The sequence below is a fragment of the Phaseolus vulgaris genome, chromosome 2 (assembly GCF_051622355.1).
Source record: "Phaseolus vulgaris cultivar YP4 chromosome 2, ASM5162235v1, whole genome shotgun sequence".
In the NCBI taxonomy this organism is placed as follows: domain Eukaryota; kingdom Viridiplantae; phylum Streptophyta; class Magnoliopsida; order Fabales; family Fabaceae; genus Phaseolus; species Phaseolus vulgaris.
The window spans coordinates 36,930,046-36,950,345 of record NC_143499.1 but is presented as its reverse complement, the minus strand read 5'-3'; the positions used below and the strand labels follow the sequence as shown (position 1 = coordinate 36,950,345).

At 34.7% G+C, this 20,300-nt stretch overlaps 3 protein-coding genes across 3 annotated transcripts; all 3 read left to right on the top strand.

Moving 5' to 3' along the window:
• The first annotated feature begins 4,105 nt into the window (after positions 1-4,105).
• LOC137811765 (berberine bridge enzyme-like 21) lies at positions 4,106-6,787 on the top strand. Its single transcript, XM_068613599.2, has 2 exons — positions 4,106-6,072; positions 6,482-6,787. The coding sequence occupies exons 1-2, from the start codon at positions 4,464-4,466 to the stop codon at positions 6,592-6,594; spliced, it is 1,722 nt and encodes a 573-aa protein (XP_068469700.1). The 5' UTR covers positions 4,106-4,463; the 3' UTR covers positions 6,595-6,787.
• Positions 6,788-11,869: 5,082 nt separating this feature from the next.
• LOC137811764 (berberine bridge enzyme-like 21) lies at positions 11,870-14,338 on the top strand. Its single transcript, XM_068613598.2, has one exon. It carries the CDS (start codon positions 12,495-12,497, stop codon positions 14,193-14,195), a length of 1,701 nt encoding a protein of 566 aa, XP_068469699.1. The 5' UTR covers positions 11,870-12,494; the 3' UTR covers positions 14,196-14,338.
• Positions 14,339-17,768: 3,430 nt separating this feature from the next.
• Positions 17,769-19,920, top strand: LOC137811763 (berberine bridge enzyme-like 21). The gene has a single exon (XM_068613597.2). The coding sequence runs from the start codon at positions 18,180-18,182 to the stop codon at positions 19,809-19,811; it is 1,632 nt and encodes a 543-aa protein (XP_068469698.1). The 5' UTR covers positions 17,769-18,179; the 3' UTR covers positions 19,812-19,920.
• Positions 19,921-20,300: the final 380 nt, after the last annotated feature.

Genomic DNA, 20,300 nt, shown 5'->3' with positions numbered 1-20,300 from the left:
AATGTTCTTTCTTCAGACCATCAAGAGGATCTCACAATGAACGTCAATACCAGAAAATCTCTCGAAGAGTGTGTCAACATTATTTTATGTTTACAATTTCTCTAAAAGGACAATCTACCACATTTGCATAATATATCTCTCTTGTACGGTCCTGACTTTTACGAGATCAAGTATTTTGACCTAAACTTGATAAGTTATATAGGTATCAATATGTTTTTTCAAGTAAAAGTTTATAATTATTGTTGCATAAAGAGCATTTAATGCAACCCTCAACATCTACGAGGACAGGATAGACTTAGTGGAAGATAGAAGAATTTGTTAATGTCTCACAATGACTAGAAAAGGATTTACATGAACTATCTTTCCAAGCTCTCTATAAATAGAAGATATACTTAAAGAAGAAAGGAATGACTAAACAAGATTCCACAAACACTTAAGTAAAAAGCTTGTAAATCTAGCAACATAATATTGTATTTGTCTTAACACATAACATCTCTTTTAGTTAACAACCCTGTGATCTTTTTATTATATTTCTTGCAAACAAATGATTTAGACAAGAGTGATTATTGTTAAAAAAAATACTTAATATCTTAGTCATAAGTGGTTGTTGTTTCAAACAATACCTGATTGTTTAGTTAGGAGTGATTGAGGTCCAAAGAACACTCAATTTGTACTTTTTTAATACACAATACAAGTCTTCCTTATTATGTATTTGACCATTTTCACGTTAACATTCAAGTAGAAATGGATGAAAGCAACAATAATGTGGACCTTATTATGTTGGGGGAAATGCATTAATATATTTGGAAAAATAATTAGATATCCAAAATAAAATATGGAGAGAGAAGACTAAAGTATCATGACATTAGTTTCTTTAATAAAATTAAAAAAATTAAAATAGTCTACGAAACACATCTTTTCTTTTAAAGTTGATAGTAGTTTGATAATTGATACAATGAATTTGAGGATCACATTGTACATTACTTTATTGACCTTTTCTTAGTTGATAACAACTACAAAGACAATGATACTTTTATGATATGATTCCTAAACTCATAAGTTTTCAAAATAATGTTGAATTTCTTGTTATTCCATCTATGGAGGAAGTTATAAAGTTGTTTTCTTCTTAAGCGGAAAGAATGTCCTATGCCTTGATGGCTTTGGTGATACCTTTTATCACAAGCTTTGAAAATTGATCTTTTCTTATGTCTTTAAATTGTTTTGCGATTTTTCCTCAATAGATAGATTGCTCTTAGTTATAACTCCAACATGGTGGTGTTCATTTCCAAGGAACATGGTGCTAATAAATAAGAATCTTCATGTCATTGTCTTATCTAATTTTGAGTTTAAGATTGTCACTAAAATAATTGTTGACAAAATGACAATCTTGACTTTAAAGTTTATACCATATTATTAAAAGGGTTCTATTAAAATTTATCCTATATGGGAAGGTACACTTAAATATCATTGGTCATCCAAAGTATGTTATTATGCAGTTTCATATTTACATGTGGTCTTCAAGTTTGTTAAAACATTGATAGATGGATGGTGAATTTTCTTTAGAGTGTGTGTATATACATATATAACTTAAACTAAGGAATTAAAAAATTATTTTATTGATAACAATTAAACTAATTGCATTATTATCACCTCAATTTGTAATAATCAAACTCTCTAAATTAAGAAAATAAAAAATGTTGAAATGAAAAAGAATCTTCTAAAACTATGGAGATATTGATGTTTTTTTTTATCCTAATAGTGTGTTATTTATGATACTCCCCTCAAGTTAGTAAATGAATATCAATAATTTCCAATTTGCCTACAAGATCTTAGAATATGCTCCGAGTAAGCTCCTTAGTGCAAATAGGTGCTATCTAAAGTTCTATTGGGACATAGGTTGTAACCACAAGACCTCTTACAAGATCATATTTGATGAATGTCTGTTAGTTTCAATAAGTTTGATTTTATCATGTTGTATTAGATTATGGACAATGTTTATGGTTAATTTTTCGTCAAAGTACAATTGCATAGGGGTGCCAATCTTTATTTAAGGTCATCTAGTATGATTTCCATCTAGAGTCCTTCACATACACCTTAAGCAAATGCTCAAATCTAGCTTTTGTGCTAGATTGAGATATTTTACGTGCATAAGCAATGTCTGATTTTGTGTGTGATAACTGAATAAATTTATTTACAAAATCTAACACGAGTTCTTTTCTTAGAGAACTCTCTTTATTTCCAATTCAATCACTCTTAAATAAATTTTTTTTGAAATTCTATTTCTTCACTTATAAAATACACATTTAAGGAGATAAAATATACATTTATTTTGGGAGATAAAAATCTCCTTTATGGAATAAAAAAATATTTATTATAAGAAAATGCTTGACATTTTTCACATTTCAAATTAGATTATCATATATATTCCTTTAAAGCCAAATTCTTTATTTCATATTTTTTGTAATGCATGTAAATCAAAAGTATAATGAGTTTATATGTAATGAAGTACTTTGTAATATTACTTAAGACCATATAATTAAGTTTTGTTTTAGGAAACATACTTTATTTCTTCTAATATGAGTTTGTATCCTATAAAAACATCTATGTACACTTATTCTAAAGTTTTGTAAAAAAAATATTTTTTTACATTTAACTAATTTGAGCCCCAACCAAAATAGAAAAGAGAACAAGAATAATTCAAACTACATTCGTTTTTACTACTTTTAATTAATGTAGAAAATATTTGTTTATATCAGATAAATTTATTATCAATGTAAATTTTATATTTGTTTATAAAAAGGTTACTATGATTCCTTTAACCTCTGTTATTTTAAAAATCGTAATATATTTTGTATAGTGAATAGAAGATAACTATAACGATCATAGCATAAATGTTAAAAGAAATATGAGATTTAAAAAGGGGTTAAAAGATTGATTAAACCCTGTACAAATTAAATGTATTCTTTCAATATACTTAAATTATAGACTATTCTATTTTTAAAGAGTGTGGCAACACACAGGATTACTGGTTATAGAATCGATCGGTCAACACGTAGTTATCAAATGGTAGAAAAGAAAGCCACATTTGGGCCCATTAATCAATCGCTAATAATCTGCTTGCCAGCTTGATTAATGAAGCATTTTGAGATTGCGTAGTTTATATTCAGCATCCGATTTTTTATTTGTATAATGGTAGGAAAGCATGCATGTCTTAAAAACTTCCCATGAAGACATCTGAGAATAATACAAAGACAACGATGTTTATCGGAGCAGCCACAAGCATCATCACCATTTGTTTACTGCTTTCTATAAAACAGAACCAATATTAAATTATGATGCTTCATGGGAAGAAGACGAAAACTTATAATGAATTTGAGAATGTGAAAAGAAAATGAAGAAAGTGAGGTTGTTTAAATTATGGTATGTTAGGGTGGTGTGTGAGGAAAGTTTATGCGAGTTTGTGAATAATGAAATGGTTGATGTTTTTAAAATTATTTTTAAAAGTGTAAACTGTAACTTTACAAATTTATCCTTGTATTTAAAAATATTTAATTAATGAAATATGATGTATTTTTATGTAGATTTGAGTTAATTGAAATATTTTAAATTATTTTTAATACAATTGAATAAGTTATTTTGATACCGTTAAATATTCGAAAAAAATACGAGTTACTTAATATTATCGAAACATGAAAATAATCATAAGAATAATATTATTTAAATATATACAAATATATTGTTATATTTATTTATACATTTTGAAAGTTTTCTATATTCATTGATTTAGATTGTATGTAGATACATAACCATGTAGATATTTTATAATAAAAAAAATTATATATAGAGTAAATTGTACAACAAATTTATTTATAAAGAAGAAAAAATATATAAAATAAAGTATGAAATATCATAATATGATAATTGTGATATATATACATTATTGCATGAATGACAAAACAAAAAAAAGAATACTAAAAAAAAAAAACATCATCCTAAGTGGTTTTCTCCTCAAATCTTTGCATATGAAGAGAAGAGAGAAATCACTCTTCATACAGTTTCACTCTCTCCTTTCCCTACACATCCTTAATCCAAATCATTGATATCTATTCACATCTTTCCTCCTGAACTATTAAAGAAAACAAAGCCTTAAAAGAAGTGTACAGAAGAAATGCACGTGTAGAATTGTGCAAACTATGAAGAACCAAGATTGCTTAACAATTACGTGTCCCCCAACAAGGTGCCGCATTTAAAGGGAATGCACGATGTAGTTGGAACACGAGGGTTCTATATGTATGTGTCTTAGTTCTGTCTTTGGCTCTGAGAGGAGATGCATGTAATCTTGTTTTGACAATTCAAACTGTGGGTGTTTCAACGTTAGAAGCGTGGGGAAGAAAAAACAAATATTATTGTAAGAAAACTCTCTTTCATAATCAATAACCCCAACAGTTGTACTTACCAAACCAATGGAAAATTTAAGTCTCTTCCCATCTGGGGTTTTGCTTTTTCTTCTTCTCAGTGTGACTGCTTCGGTGGCAGCACCGACAGCAGAATCTGTGTATACCTCTTTCCTCCAGTGCCTCACAAACTACACAAAATCTCAAGACCACGTTTCCGACATAGTTTTTGCTCAAACCAACTCCTCCTTTTCTTCTGTTCTCCAAGCCTACATTCGCAATGCCCGATTCAACACCACTTCAACCCCAAAACCCTTGCTTGTTGTCACTCCCTTGGAAGAACCCCATGTCCAAGGAGCTGTGATTTGCTCCAAAAACATTGGGATTCAACTCAAGATCAGGAGTGGTGGACATGACTTCGAGGGCATCTCGTATGTCTCCGACCAACCCTTCATCATCCTCGACATGTTTCAGTTCAGGAACATCACTGTGGATGTGCAAAACGAGATTGCTGTGGTTCAAGCTGGTGCCACACTTGGGGAGGTTTATTATAGGATTTGGGAGAAGAGTAAAGTTCATGGCTTTCCTGCTGGGGTGTGCCCCACTGTTGGTGTTGGTGGCCACTTGAGTGGAGGAGGGTATGGTAACATGTTGAGAAAACATGGGTTGGCTGTTGATCATGTTATTGATGCTAAAATTGTTGATGTCAAGGGTAGGATTCTTGACAAGAAGGGTATGGGGGAAGATCTTTTCTGGGCTATTAGAGGAGGGGGAGGAGCAAGTTTTGGAGTCATCTTATCATACACTATTAAACTTGTTCCAGTGCCTGAAGTTGTTACTGTTTATAGGGTAGCAAAGAGTTTGGATAAGAATGAGAGTGCCACTGAGTTTGTCTTGCAGTGGCAGCAGGTGGCGCCGCACACTGATGATAGGCTTTTCATGAGGCTGCTGTTGCAGCCTGTGAGTTCTAAGGTTGTGAAGGGCCAGAAAACCATCAGAGCCACTGTCGTTGCTTTGTTTCTTGGAGGGGCTGATGAAGTTGTTAAATTGATGGGGAAGGAGTTTCCTACTCTTGGCTTGAGCAAGCAGAATTGCACTGAAATGAATTGGATTGATTCGGTGCTTTGGTGGGCAAATTTTGACAATATCACAAAGCCTGATGCACTGCTTGACAGGAATGTAAATTCAGCAAGTTTCCTCAAGAGGAAATCTGATTACGTGCAGAAACCAATTTCCAAAGAGGGTTTGGAAGGGATATGGAAGAAGATGGTTGAATTGGGGAAAACTGGGTTTGTTTTCAATCCTTATGGAGGGAAAATGAGTGAGGTTTCATCTGATGCAACGCCCTTTCCTCACCGTGCAGGGAACCTGTTCAAGATTCAGTACTCGGTGAATTGGGATGAACCAGGAGTTGAATTGGAGAATAATTTTACTAGACAGGCTAGAATGTTGTATAGTTACATGACCCCTTTTGTGTCCAGTAATCCAAGAAGTGCCTTCTTAAATTACAGGGACCTTGATATTGGTACCAACAGTTTTGGAAATAATAGCTATAAAGAAGGAGCTGTTTATGGAGTCAAGTACTTCAATGACAATTTTGACAGGTTGGTCAAGATCAAGTCTGCCGTTGATCCAGAAAACTTCTTCAGAAATGAACAGAGTATTCCAACTCATACAGGTTAGCAATATAGATAATCAAACAATGAAACTGATGCACTTGTTAGTTCCTTTTAAATTGCTTGGCCTATTAGTTCCTACTATTTTAGTGAATAATTTTGATTATGATAGTGTAGAATTTGGGTAGTTCAAGAAATTGCATCACTTTGATTCCTGCTGATGTGAATTTTACTGCACTTGGCGTTGGTAAAAAAGTTACATAATTATGCAATATAAAACTTGATTTATTTAGTATGTGATTTTCTGGAATGAATCATTAGGCTCTCTAAGTTCCGGGTTATAACAGTAAAGAAGAAGTTAATACCTTATTATTTTATTATAACATGATAGTGTGATCCCCTCTAACCAAAAGTTAGGATTGCAGACATGCAGTACTCAAATTTCTAATGTCATTTCTTCACTGATTGCAGGATTGGACGCTGGAGCAAGTAAATCTGGTGCTTCCAAATTGTCACACTTCAGCCTTTATTGGAAACTGATGGCAAAGGTGGGAGGGTTGCTCATCCTTGAGTTATTAATATGATTATTGCAATCAAATATGGAGTTAGAATAATTAGATTGTTTTACTTTTAATTAGGTTGTGTAGTGGGAGTTTTCGAATTGAAGATGTTAAAATTTGTTGAATAATCCAGCAGAGAGAATAAGTTACACTGAAGCAAATGTTTCTTTTGGAAAGAAAGGAAACCATTGAAGTATTGAAAGTGGTTGCTGGATAATGATCTCATTCAAAATCTACTGTAGGGTATACATAAAAAATCTTAAAATAAGATTAATATATATATATATACTATTTTAATTCAAGTTACATATTATGATAAGATATCTATAATTTAAATTTAAGTAAATTGTAAGATAAAGATATCTATAGCTTGATTACTCAATTAGGTCAATAATCCAATATGAATGTAAGGCCCCAAAAATTGAGCTTCTGGTCAAAGAATGTTAGTGAAACCGAGCTGAATGAATGAATTGCATCCATTATGAAACCTGAAAAGACGAATTAAAAAGTGTTGCATGTGGGGATTTGTACCTGAAACGTATTAAAATATTTTCTATTACTTGCATTACTTTATTAATTTAAAAAAAAAACTAAATTAATTAATAATTTATTGAAAAAATAGATCAACTTAAATTAAAGCCATGTAGAATTTAATTCATTTAAAACACATATCTTTACTTAGATAAATGATGTAGTAATTATCTTTTTTTACTGTAAATTGAAAAAGACATAAAATTTATTCATTAAAATTTCAAAGCATAAATATAATTATTCATACATCAGGCAAAGGTAATGTACATGTGTATGCACAGCGTAAGTTATTGCACCAACGTCCCCCTTTTGGAAGTTTTGAGTTGTTACTTTTGAATTATACCTTCTTGCGTCGGAATCTTACAAGCTTCTTCTAGTGTCTCTGAATTTGTTGATGAGGTCGAGTTCGACTAATAGGCTCTCCTCATTTATGTTAATGTCAAATAATTGATGTCGTAATGAAGGTTCCCCTACCTTAATTGGGATCATACCTTCAGTGTTGTACGTTAGGCTGTAAGGAGTTTTCTGAATGGTGGTTTGCAACATCCACTTGTAAGTCCATAAGACTTTAAGGAGTTCCTCGGTCCATTTGTCTTTGGCTTGTCGAGTCTCTTTTTCAATTCATTAAGAATTAGTTTGTTTGCAGCTTCGACCTGTTCATTAGTTTAAGAATGTTCCACTAAACTGTTGATGTGCTTGATGTTGAGTTTTTCATAAAATTCAGCGAGTCCTCGGTCGATATATTGTCAACCGTTGTCAGTGATGATGACATGTGGTATGCCAAAATGACAAATTATATTATTCCATACAAAATTTTGAACGTTTCATGTTGTAATGATCATTAATGGTTTGGCCTTATCCACTTAGTAAAATAATCAATTCCAACTAAGAGGAACTTACATTGTCCTTTACCTGGGTTGGAGGGCTCAAAGATTTTCATCCCCATTTTGCAAAGGGCCATGGGAAAAGGGTATAGTGCAGGTTCTCAGGCTTTTGGTGAGATAAAGTTTCGTACTCCTGACACTTTAGGCATTTACAAATAAGCTTTGTGCAGTCGCCTTGCACAGTCGGCCAATAGTATCTTGCCCTTGGTACCTTAGCAGCCATTGTTCTTGCTCTTGAATTATTCATGCATACACCTTCGTGTATTTCACACATGATGTAGTCGGTTTGATCTTTTGATATACAATTCAATAACGACTGAGTGTATACTCTTCTTTAAGTTGTTTGACTACTAGCTGAGAGTCGCTTCTACAAATAAGTTGTTGAGCTTCCATGTCATATGCTAATTGAGGTCGGCTAGAATGGTTCATATTCTCCTTGTTTTTTTTATGTTTCAAAATCAAACTTTCGCCTAGTCCTTCAAACACTACACTTGCTTCGCATGACTTGTCATTGGATGAACATCCACATGTAAGGTCCATGGGAGATTTTCATCCTCGTCCAATCAGGGGCTAAGTTTAGTCGTGAAATCGGCTAAGGCTAGAGATTTGATTACCCCTCTTGGTTGATACTGGATTTGAAATTCAGATAATTCAACCACCCGTCTAATCATTCGTCCGACCAAATCATGCTTAGCTAGGATCTTCATAATAGGATAATATAATGGCGGTCGGCGAGACCACAGGGAAGGTGTGTATGATGACACCCATACTCGCCACACAGAAGAGATCGCGCTCCAAGGCAGCTATACACCGAGTTACTTCCTGCATGGGTAACTTAGTCGAACAGCCTGAAGAGTAAGAAGTGACGCTCAAGCAGAGGATGCTCTAGATGGTGACACGTGTACAGCTGGATGCGAGCCACATGTCCAGATGTGTAACTGTCAGGAGAGAGAAAGTGCACAGGTATATAAGGGATTCTAACGAACTTCTGAGGTAGCGTGTTTTAGAATACTTCTTTTACGCTTGCGAGAACTTGAGTACGCTGAGAGAGAACATTGCACGGTTCCTGGAGTTCTTAGTTTTCTCTTAGTATTTTGGTGGTTCAGTCGCTGACTTGAGCGTCGGAGCGCGATCGGCCACAGCGGCGCCGTTCTGTCTTTTGCAGGTTCTTGAGGTGAATCAAGGTGAAGGGCGGAAGCTAACACGGTGCAAAGCCGATCCAGAGGAAGCTACCTTTGACGAGGCAAGGCTCTTGCGTTCTGGTCAACAGGCAGGATCAAATATAATTCATCAATCTCTGATAAGTTGCACCAACGTTCTTTAGGCCAAACGACATGACTTCATAATAGAAGTTATTGCAATCGGTCATGAATGTTGTTTTCTCCTTGTCCCTTGGATGCATTTGGATTTAATTGTATCCTGAATATGTATCTAGGAAACTTAAAATATGATGACTGACCTCTCCATCAACTAAATGGTTGATGCTTGGTAGAGAATAAGAATCTTTTGGACAAACTTTGTTGAGGTTGGTATAATTCGTATACATCCTCCACTTACCATTAGATTTTTTACCATGACCACATTTGCCAACCATGTGGTGTAGTGTGCTTTTTTTATGAAACCGACTTTGACGAGCTTGTCGGCTTCCTTACGTGCGACATTGCGCTTTTCTTCACCCATTTTCTTTTCTTTTGGGTGATTGGTATTGCTTCTTTATAAATTGAAAGACGATGTGTAATGACATATGAACTTACTCTGGGCATATCAGTGGTTGTTTATGCGAACAAAGCAACATTATCAATTAGTGTTTGACTTACTAATTTGTCGTCGGTCAGCTTTAATGAAATTCCTATGAGTGTTGCATGTTCTTCATCACGTAGGGATAGCGGGCGGAGACCCTTGCCAGGCTCAATACGAGCATCATTCAGTCGAAGTCGACTAATGCAACCATATGCTCTCCTCTAAGAGATTTTATTTCTCGAGACTAATCTCTGGTCGACCCTTTGGACCTTAGTGAGCGTCCTCTTCTATATTCTGTTGACCAATCGCGTGGTGATTCTCTGCAACGTAGTTGATTGGTTGGCTCGACTTTCAAACTTGGAACATAGCACTCTCGACCTACCTTTTGATCAACATGAACAATGATTATGCCACTCGAAGCCGATGGAAACTTCATAGCAAGGTGTGGAGTTTACACTATTGCTCGAAGGCGGTTGATGGATGATCGTCCGGGAAAAATATTATATAAAGTATTAACATTAACCAAAAGATACCTGATTTTGATGGTTTTGCAAAGGTATCTGCCTTCGTCGAACGTTGTATACAAGTCAATGTAATATCGAGTATTTACTTGCTCTCCCGAAAACACTACTATTTGATCATCATAAGGTTGGATTTCTAACTCTGGAATCCTCATTGTTTTTAAGGTTTTCCAATATAAGACGTCGACTGAACTACCTTGATCTACCAAAACTTTGGTGGTAGCAAATTTGTCAATTTCTACTGTAATGACCATAGGGTCGTCCTGAGCTGGATCAATAGCAATGAAATCATCATTTGAAAAGAAAATTGAATGGATTCTCAGTCGGTCTTTAATAGTTGAAGGGACTGATTGGATAACCCTTTAATCATTCTTGCGGGTTGAACTGGAGCATCCCTGCATGCAAATCCTCCAGGGATTGTGTTTATTACTTTCTGAGCGCCTCATCCTTAACAACATTTGGGACTTTTTCTCCTTGACGAAGAACGCCGATCATAATGACATGATCGTCCCTCCTTTGTGCCACGACTATCGACTGAAAATCCCCCTGCAATCGTGTTTATGATTTCACGAAAGTCGTGTCTTGAGCGGTCATTATGCCGAGGACTTTCACTTTTTCTTGAACGATCACCCTGTCTGGGGCTCTTGCTCCTTGTTTGTTGTTTTGTAGGACGTCGGTCGTCCTTGAGGTGTCATGATCGTTCTTCTAGACCACGTCGAGGATATGGTTCTCTTCGTTCCTCCCTGGACGAAGACCTTTCTCTTTGTGGAGATTGATATGAGCTTCTGTTCGTTGTTTGAACAAACTTGCGTAAGTGAATAACTTGGACGAGTTCTTTAATCTTATCCTTTAAAGCTTAACACTCTTCGATCGTATGACATTGTTTAGACATGTCGACATCCCTTAGACTTAACAACTTTTTCAATGCTGGGATCAGGTCAGCATGCACGGCTTCATCCATGATTTTTCCCCGATCAACATTTAATGGGTGTATGTATGAAATCGAGGGCCTTGGTTATCTCTGAATTTATCAGAACGATCGGGTACATGCCGGCTACCTTGGTCTTTCTCCTTTTCCTTGTCTCCTCCATTGTCTACTCGAGCATTCCTGTGATAGTCACGTAGTTCCTCAATTTGCATGAATTTAGTTGATAGATTTCTCAAATCATCTAAGTTTTTTGTTGGTTTTTTTCTAAGACTATCCGTGAGTTGTTCGGGTCGGAGAGCTTATATCAAATGGTGCATTGCAATCTCTGGCATAAGGTTTCTGATGCTTAGAGACAACTTGCTAAGCCTTTCCATGAATTGAGGTTCTCCTTTCTCTTGTCTAACATTGAGAAGAACTAAAGATGATATGTGGTGCAGTCGGCTCGTGGCGTATTGAGTGTTAAATTTGACTGACAAAGCTTTGAAGCTATCTACTGAATTGGGTGGAAGCTGAGTAAACCGGTTGAGTGCCCCCTTCTTTGAAAGAGGTGAAAAAAGCCTTACTACATAACAAAAAAAAACAAGTATTATTATATACAATATATACTGCATACTAATATTTTATACTCTATAACAAATGAAGCTCCTTTCATTTCATTGTAGTCTCTAAACATTTAAAAAATACAATAACGAGAGATCACTTAGGAGATCACTTCGAGACTCTCAACCTCTAGTTTGGCGAGAAAAAAAGTGAGAAGCGAAACGGATAACAATTAAAAGCTGAACAAAATCATCAAAATCCCATTGAGAGAGATATCTCTTGTACAAACAAAAAAGAAAAACAAGATTTTCAATTATTGTACTTTAAACTGTTGATCTTTCAATTGTATTGTAATGAGTTTGAAGTCCGACAAGAACCCCGATACCCATGAAACCTTCTTGCTCACTCTGTAAACATTTTCTCTGAATAAGAATTTGAGGATTTTCATTCAACTTTTCTGTCATTTGAATTTCATCAACCGCGTAAGTTTCCTTATCTTCTTCTCAATTATTTACTCTTTTATATAAATTACTGTGTAGCCTTCCGGCGCAACTCCGATGCCATCTGGTGTATATATATATTTGTATTGGGTGCATGTTACTCGTTTGCATCAAAGTACATGAACAAATCTACAAAATGATCGAGCACAGGCAAAACACTGACACGCACTTTTGGTATAATTGAGTTAATAAACGAAACGGGTTGAAAAATAAAAATATCTTCAAGGGGGTTGATCACAGCGGAACTCAATTTCTATGTTCCACTACTGAGGAAGAGATAATGGGTGCTCCAACTAGGAATACAGAAAGTGATAACAGGACAACCCATGTACCAAAACTTTCCGGAATAGAACAAATGGAAAACCCAATTTCCCTACCATTTCTTTCTGTTATTGTTCTGCTTCTTCATCTCTCTAACTCTCAGCCAACCACATCCATCTACCACACCTTTCTTCACTGTCTTCAAAGCCATACAAGCCAACCCGATCATGTTTCTAACATAGTCTATTCCCAAACCAATGCATCCTACACCTCAGTTCTTGAAGCCTTTGCAAGAAATGCAAGGTTCACCTCCCCCTCCATCCAAAAGCCATTACTTGTTCTCACCCCTCTAAGTGAACACCATGTACAAGCCAGTGTGGTGTGCGCCAAAAGCATGGATGTTCAACTCAAAATCAGGAGTGGAGGCCACGATTTTGAAGGTGTTTCGTATGTCTCCCAGGGACCCTTTGTCATCCTTGATATGCTCAATTTTCAGAATGTCACAGTGGACGTGCAAAATGAGATTGCTGTGATTCAAGCTGGTGCCAGTCTTGGACAAGTTTATTATAGGATTTGGGAGAAGAGTAAAGTTCATGGCTTTCCTGCTGGGGCTTGTCCAACTGTAGGAGTTGGTGGCCACTTGAGTGGAGGAGGGTATGGTAACATGATAAGAAAATATGGGTTATCTGTTGACCATGTAGTTGATGCTAAAATTGTTGATGTCAGAGGTAGGGTTCTTGACAAGGCAACCATGGGGGAAGATCTTTTCTGGGCTATAAGAGGAGGGGGAGGAGCAAGTTTTGGAGTCATCTTATCATACACTGTTAAACTTGTTGCTGTGCCAGATAGAGTTACAGTTTTTCAAGTTGACAAGACTTTGGAGCAGAATGCCACTGATCTAGTTGTTGAGTGGCAGCAGGTTGCACCACACACAGATGATAGGCTTTTCTTGAGGCTTGTCCTCCAACCTGTGGGCTCCAACGTTGTGAAGGGACAGAAAACCATCAGAGCCTCAGTTGAGGCATTATTTCTTGGAGAGGCTAATGAGCTCGTGCCATTGTTGGGGAAGGAGTTTCCTTTGCTGGGACTGAAGAAGGAACTTTGTCATGAAATGAGGTGGATTGATTCTGTGATTTGGTGGGTTAATTACAGTGATGGCTCCTCACTTAATCCATTGCTTGACCGAAACCATTACTCGGTGAATTCCAACAAAAGGAAATCTGATTACGTTCAGATCCCAATTTCAAGAAAAGGGTTGACATGGATATGGAAAAAGATGATTGAGTTGGGAAAAGTGGAGCTTGCTTTCATCCCTTATGGAGGGAAAATGAACGAGGTCCCTTCTAATGCTACTCCGTTTCCTCACCGTGCAGGAAATCTGTATAAGATTCAGTACACTGTGAGTTGGCAGGAACCAGGAGCTGAGGCAGAAGAAAAGTTTTTATCTCAGATTAGAATGCTGCACAATTACATGACTCCTTTTGTGTCCAAGAATCCAAGGAGTGCCTACTTTAACTACAGGGACCTTGATATTGGTATCAATAGTCATGGTAAAGATAACTACCAAGATGGTAAAATTTATAGTATGAAGTACTTCAAGAAAAACTTTGAAAGATTGGTGAAGGTTAAGAGTGAAATCGATCCTGAAAACTTTTTCTGGAATGAACAGAGCATTCCATCATATCCAGGGCATAGGAAACTCACCGATCAATTCATTTAGTTGACTATGCTACTTTTCTCTATTAAACTGGTTCAACTCTTGTACATGTTTAGTACATCAAGAACATGTGTATTTGGGGAAATTTTATCTTTTAGACAAAACTCCTTCATTACTTGATAATGTGTACATTAATTTTGGTTGTATGGATGCAGGTTAGAATTATTTTTTTTCTAAAACAGAGTAAATTTTTTTTTTCTTGGTAGTACCCAGCTAATTGAATACAAGTAAAATAAACACTAATAAGTTTATTTTAAAAGTTTGTAAAATTTAAAGTAGATTTTATCTTATTTAATTGAATTATTTTTGAGATATCATTTATTTAACCAAGACATAATTTTCATTTATTTTCTTTTACTTTTATATCAAATTTCAATGAAACAATTTTGAAAAGATGAATGAAATTTGTGCAAATCACTAAAACAAGATGCAATTTAGAATAGAAAATGAAATATGCTCTTCTCATAAGGTATTTTATAATTTTTATATAACATTTTTTTCTTGTCTATCCAATTAAATATAAGTATTATGTTTTTTATTCTGAATACAAATAATTGGATTTTAAAAATCATTAATAATGAATACTAACTAATTATGTTGTTAATCGATATGGAATAGTAAAAATTATATAAGGAATATATTGTATACTATTCAAATTTTCATACTAAAATTCTCGTACTAAATGGAAAAAGAAATAAAGATAAAGAAAGTAATGTTTGCAAAGAGCATCTACCAGAGTTCATGTATAGTTGCAGAGAGCGTTTAATGTTTGTACTACCGCGTCTAATAAGCTTTACATGGAATTCTATTTAGAAAATTCTTTGATTAAAAATAATTATGTGGTTAGATAATTCAAAATCAGAGTTTATGAACATGTTTTACTGCACATCACGGTCTAGTCAGTTTTTCATGTTTTAACTAAATTTAAACCAAATAATTAGACTATTCAAAATAAGATCTATAAATATAACATGTTGCACATACATCTTCATATCATGAGTCATTTATATTACATAAGGTAAATTATATATACATATATTTATAAATTTTATAAATTTTGTTTTTTTACATTCAGTTGTTCCTTCTATTACTATCCTTAAATAATAATAATAATAATAATAATAATAATAATAATAATTACATGGGTTGGGGAAATAAACTAATTAAAGGATTCATGGGTATTGTAGGTGAAAGGTAAAATGACACCACCTGGACCATCCAACACTAGTGGAACATCTAAAATTTAAGCAAAGGTGATAGTGGAATGTCATATGCCTTTCAAAGTGACAGATATTTATGCTACATTAGTGGTCCAACTATATATGAGAAATAAGTTACAGTATCTACTGTAAAGGGGTTGGGTAGGTGTGAAGTTTCATCTTAATCTATTTTAAATTGATATAGGTTTCATATGTGTCAAACAAGAAGATAAAAAAAAGTGTGATATATATTCTACATAAATAAAAATGTCATAAAAGCAGTAAATGAATAAATCATATTTTTCTAGTTTTTAGAATAATTTTGGATGAAACACACTATAAAAAATATGGAGTACCGCTTCGGAAGGATATGACTAGAAGAAAGGAAGAAGAAGGTCATAAAACTCTATTTTTATGAAGAATTAATTTTTAACTTTTTCTTCCAAATTTTCTAGTCTTATAAATTTGTACAAAGTATATACTTTATCTTGGACCATGTTTTAGGCCTATTTTACCAATTAGAGTAGGGTGTAAATAGAAAAAGAAAGAGTCTAATTAGAGTTACAATTGAGCCTCTTGGACAACAATGCAACTCTAGACCATCTAAAGAGTTTTTTTAGGGTTAAAGCTTGTACCTTGACTACTCATAGCACTATAAATACAAGTGTTAGCCCATTTGTAAATTACATTTGAATTGATAAAGAAATGTTGCCAAGTTGCTAGCTCCTTTGTCTTCAAATTCTCACTCTCAAGTTTACACTTCTATTAGTGTTTTGCTTGAATCTTATTAGGAGTTGGCCTAACATCTCTTAAACTTCATTATCATTCATACACCAATGCTTCACAATTTCTTTCACCCATTTTAGCCACCCAATTCCACAAAATTCTGCACCCCAAAATACAAAACAAAAGACTCATAACAATGCTAGTTAGGATTGCATCAAAAATAGTAATTGGATCAGATTTTTACTTTTCAGAAAACATGGGAGAAAACTGTAGTGCTATATATATATATATATATATATATATATAAACCATATTTTTTGGTTTTTAGAAAGATTTGGATCCCTAAAGTAGTGAGTAGTCAGGATAAATGAGTTTCACCAATGTTAATTACAAGAAATTTTCATCTTGTATTTACTATCATCTAAATCTCCAAGGTCCAACCTCCATCTATTGAGGTATCCAAATTAGTAAATAAATCAAATTTTATTTTTAAAAAGATTAGGGGAAGATACTTAAGAATAACATTAGGAGAACATTGAGAATAACATTTGTAATGAATAATCAAGATGAATGAGTAATCTTAACACCACCCTCCAATCATACAAGATAATAGCTTTTACCGATTTATTCCTTGAAAATTTAATCATCCACATGTAAGTATTTCAATAAGATACATCATGACCATGTGATTCATACATATAGTAGAATTATTATGACACAAATTAGTGTAAGAATGTTTAGTATACAATAAATTCTGCAAAAAATCTTGCCCAAAAACCAGTATATAAAAGCCAGTAAAATAATCTAGTAAAATCCAATCACAAAACCATTAATTTAATGCAGCAAAGTCAGTATAATTTGAGAAAAAATGAGGAAAAATATGTAGTGAAAAGTTAGTAAATTAATTTAGTAAAACCCAATGAATTAATTTAACAAAAAAGTGTTTAATGCAATAAAGTCAGTAAAAAATTATCATATAAACTAATAAAATCTGTAGTGAAAACAAAAGGATAAACCAACCAAAACTTACTGCATTTTGAGATCGTGTAGTAAGTTGTAATTCTCTGAGATCGTCTAACAAAACGAGACCGTCTAACAGGTTAATCATTCTAAGACCATCTAGTATGTTAAAATTGTAGATTGTCTATTAATTAAAGCTTTGATACATGCATATCAATTAACTTTAACTTTGTTATATCTTTAACATATCAGTGTTTCTTATCTTCAAAATTCATATTTTCTTATGAGACCGTCTAACATAGTATTAGATCATCTAATTATATCATCTAATAATGATTAAGTTGTCTAGTGTAAAAGAATTTTATCACTTTGTAATCCTTGACATAGGATCAATAGAAATAATCCTAAAATATGATCGAAAAACCTTCTATAATTTGCTATTCCAAATTGAAAATATGAAAGGTTGTAACATAACAAGATTGGAACAAGAATTTGTGAGAATGGATGTTTTAGGCGGCCCCTCACTTCGGATTTCAAGAATTATGAAAAAAGATTAATAAAATTATTGTAATCAAAGCATATTCCTACTCAAGAAAAGTATTAAAAGAAAAGACAAAAACTAAAAATAGGACAAGGCTTCACTGAGAATGAACTTTAATTATTGTGCTCTGAACAATTGAACTTTCAATTGTATTGTAGTGAATTTGAAGTCTGGAGGCCTATAAGAACCCCAACACCCATGAAACCTGTAATCATTTTCTCTGAATACGAATTTGATTTTCATTCAACTTTTCTGTCATTTGAATTTCATTAACCCTGTAAGTTTTCTGATCGTTATATTGGGCGCATGTTACCCATGTGCATCAAAGTACATGAACAAATCTACAAAAAGATCGAGCACAGGACAAACACTGACACACTTTTGGCATAATTGAGTTATGAAACGAAACGGGTTGAGAAATAAAAATATCTTCGAGGGGGTTGATAACGGAACTCAATTATTATGTTCCACTATCGAGGAAGAGATAATGGGTGGTCCAACTAGGAATACAGAAAGTGATAACAGGACAACCCATGTACCAAGCTTTCCGGAATAGAACAAATGGAAAACCCAATTTCCCTACCATTTCTTTCTGTTATTGTTCTGCTTCTTCATCTCTCTAACTCTCTGCCAACCACATCCATCTACGACACCTTTCTTCACTGTCTTCAAAGCCATACAAACCAACCAGATCATGTTTCTAACATAGTCTATGCCCAAACCAATGCATCCTACACCTCAGTTCTTCGAGCCTTTGCCAGAAATGCAAGGTTCACCTCCCCCTCCATCCAAAAGCCTTCACTTGTTGTCACCCCTCAAAGTGAAAACCATGTACAAGCCAGTGTGGTGTGCGCCAAAAGCATCGATGTTCAACTTAAAATCAGGAGTGGAGGCCACGATTTTGAAGGTGTTTCGTATGTCTCCCAGGGACCCTTTGTCATCCTTGATATGTTCAATTTTCAGAATGTCACAGTGGACGTGCAAAATGAGATTGCTGTGATTCAAGCTGGTGCCAGTCTTGGACAAGTTTATTATAGGATTTGGGAGAAGAGTAAAGTTCATGGCTTTCCTGCTGGGGCTTGTCCAACTGTAGGAGTTGGTGGCCACTTGAGTGGAGGAGGGTATGGTAACATGATAAGAAAATATGGGTTATCTGTTGACCATGTAGTTGATGCTAAAATTGTTGATGTCAAAGGTAGGGTTCTTGACAAGGCAACCATGGGGGAAGATCTTTTCTGGGCTATAAGAGGAGGGGGAGGAGCAAGTTTTGGAGTCATCTTATCATACACTGTTAAACTTGTTGCTGTGCCAGATAGGGTCACAGTTTTTCAAGTTGACAAGACTTTGGAGCAGAATGCCACTGATCTAGTTGTGCAGTGGCAGCAGGTTGCACCACACACAGATGATAGGCTTTTCTTGAGGCTTGTCCTACAACCTGTGCGCTCCAATGTTGTGAAGGGACAGAAAACCATCAGAGCCTCAGTTGAGGCATTATTTCTTGGAGAGGCTAATGAGCTCGTGACATTGTTGGGGAAGGAGTTTCCTTTGCTGGGACTGAAGAAGGAACTTTGTCATGAAATGAGGTGGATTGATTCTGTGGTTTGGTGGGCCAATTACAATGATGGCTCCTCAGTTAATGCATTGCTTGACCGAACCCATTACTCTGTGCATTCCAACAAAAGGAAATCTGATTATGTTCAGACCCCAATTTCAAGAAAAGAGTTGACATGGATATGGAAAAAGATGATTGAGTTGGGAAAAGTGGAGCTTGTTTTCAACCCTTACGGAGGGAAAATGAACGAGGTCCCTTCTGATTCTACTCCGTTTCCTCACCGAGCAGGAAATCTGTATAAGATTCAGTACACTGTGAGTTGGCAGGAACTAGGAGCTGCTGCAGAAGAAAGGTTTTTGAGTGAGATTAAAGTGCTGCACAATTACATGACTCCTTTTGTGTCCAAGAATCCAAGGGGTGCCTACTTTAATTACAGAGACCTTGATATTGGTATCAATAATCATGGTAAAAATAACTACCAAGATGGAAAAGTTTATAGTATGAAGTACTTCAAGAATAATTTTGAAAGGTTGGTGAAGGCTAAGACTGAAATTGATCCTGAAAACTTTTTCTGGAATGAACAGAGCATTCCATCATATCCAGGGCATAAGGAAACTGCACCAATCAATTCATTTAGTTGACTTTGCTACTTTTCTCTATTAGATTGGTTCAACTCTTGTATATTTTTATTACATCAAGAAAATGTGTATTTGGGGAAGTTTTATCCTGTTAGACAAAACTCCTTCATTATTTGGTTTTTCCTTCACTATGCTTTTTTATTCGCAATGAATCAAATGTGTATAATAATTTTGGTTGTTTGGATTGCAAAAGGCTTATATGCGCATAAGATTATATAGCTTCCTCTTCCGTATCCACCATAGGTCGTAGTATTGTTTTTATAATATCCTCCTTTGCTAGTAGTAATCATTGTCTTAGATTGATCATAAAAAACTTGTCTTTCTTGTTGTGTAATGAGAAAGTAAACTGTATTCAATGATGAATTATCTTATGAACTAACATGGTAAGGTGAACAAAGATATTGTGTAGGATCAACAACTTCACCCATAGATAAATGTAGCAACCAGAGTTCTAATCAGAGCTCTGATACCATATTATGAAATAGAACATAG

What these genes read in the sequence shown, in the direction of transcription:
- LOC137811765 (XM_068613599.2), top strand. Translation starts at nt 4,464, where the DNA reads ATGGAAAATTTAAGTCTCTTCCCATCTGGGGTTTTGCTTTTTCTTCTT. An exon ending in GAGTATTCCAACTCATACAG is followed by an intron (nt 6,073 to 6,481) that starts GTTAGCAATATA and finishes CACTGATTGCAG; the next exon opens with GATTGGACGCTGGAGCAAGT.
- LOC137811764 (XM_068613598.2), top strand. Translation starts at nt 12,495, where the DNA reads ATGGGTGCTCCAACTAGGAATACAGAAAGTGATAACAGGACAACCCAT.
- LOC137811763 (XM_068613597.2), top strand. Translation starts at nt 18,180, where the DNA reads ATGGAAAACCCAATTTCCCTACCATTTCTTTCTGTTATTGTTCTGCTT.